The sequence below is a fragment of the Rhincodon typus genome, unplaced genomic scaffold (genome assembly GCF_021869965.1).
Source record: "Rhincodon typus isolate 14 unplaced genomic scaffold, sRhiTyp1.1 hic_rhity00000051, whole genome shotgun sequence".
NCBI lineage: Eukaryota > Metazoa > Chordata > Chondrichthyes > Orectolobiformes > Rhincodontidae > Rhincodon > Rhincodon typus.
In genome coordinates, this window is record NW_025965689.1 from 675,268 (window position 1) to 676,283 (window position 1,016).

At 48.7% G+C, this 1,016-nt stretch overlaps 4 protein-coding genes across 9 annotated transcripts in view; 3 read left to right on the plus strand and 1 right to left on the minus strand.

Moving 5' to 3' along the window:
- Positions 1–1,001, plus strand: part of LOC125488143 (zinc finger protein 239-like) — a 34,409-nt gene extending 33,408 nt beyond the window's left edge. Inside the window, exon 4 of the mRNA XM_048621050.1 lies at positions 519–1,001. Coding sequence (XP_048477007.1) covers positions 519–653 — 135 coding nt within the window. The 3' untranslated portion in view covers positions 654–1,001. The remainder of the gene's footprint in view (positions 1–518) is intronic.
- The window catches only part of LOC109929682 (histone H2B 7-like), an 823,479-nt gene that overhangs the window by 599,495 nt on the left and 222,968 nt on the right, over positions 1–1,016 (plus strand). The gene's annotated exons all lie outside the window — the stretch shown is intronic.
- Positions 1–1,016, plus strand: part of LOC125488138 (histone H2B 7-like) — an 844,706-nt gene that overhangs the window by 599,483 nt on the left and 244,207 nt on the right. The window lies entirely within an intron of this gene.
- Positions 1–1,016, minus strand: part of LOC125488142 (zinc finger protein 239-like) — a 341,309-nt gene that overhangs the window by 308,396 nt on the left and 31,897 nt on the right. The gene's annotated exons all lie outside the window — the stretch shown is intronic.

Sequence of the window (1,016 nt, forward strand, 5' to 3'; positions counted from 1 at the left end):
ATGTTGGCCTTTGTGTTCATACATTTGACATGGAGCCAAATGAGATCCTGGGACAGATGCATGACTTTGTATTTTTATGGGGAGACTTTCATTTCCATTATTTCTGTTCTAAATCAATTCCACAGGATATTAGAAGGAGAGGATTTACAGTCGGGAAACTGCAACCGATCAGGATTTCAGAGTGGCCCAATTCGGTGTAACCTGAATCTCATTGGGCTTTGAACATGGAAGGAGAAAACACCATTGACAGCGGTGAGAAACTGTACATGTGTAGTGCATGTGCACGAGCGTTCAGCCGATCATCTGACCTCTCGAAACATAAACGGAGTCATAAGGAGAAACTGTGGAAATGTGGGGACTGTGGGAATGGATTCAGATCCCCAGCTGAACTGGAAATTCATCGGCGCAGTCACACTGGGGAGAAACCATTCTCCTGCTCTGAATGTGTCAAGGGATTCAGTCAGTTTCAGCGAGTTCACGCTGGGGAGAGGCCATTCATCTGCTGTACGTGCGGCAAGGGATTCACTTTGGCTTCCAGCCTTCAGACGCATCAACGAATTCACACTGGGGAGAGGCCATTCACCAGCTCCTCGTGCGGGAGGGGGATTCTCCGACACATCCAGCTTGATGACACATCGGTGAGTTCATACTGAGAGAGTGTTTACCTGTTCCCACTGCAGGATGGTGTTGAGGCGTTTATCTGAACTGACTGTACATCAGCAGACTGCCTGTGGAGAAGCTGAATGAGGGGATTCACTGACCCTGCCACCTTGTGGACAGTTCACACTGGGGAGAGGCTGATCCCCCTGCACCAAGTGTGGGACATATCCTCTCCGTCATCCAGCCTGCTGAAACACCAGTGAGTACATTGTGTGAAGAATCTATTCACGTGCTGAATGTGGAAAAGTAATCACTCAGTCATCCAGCCAACTGAGAAGCCATCGCGTTTGCACAGGGGAGAAGCCTTTCCAATGTCCAAACTGAGCGAAGTATTTGAAAAGATCCTGGGAGTTGAC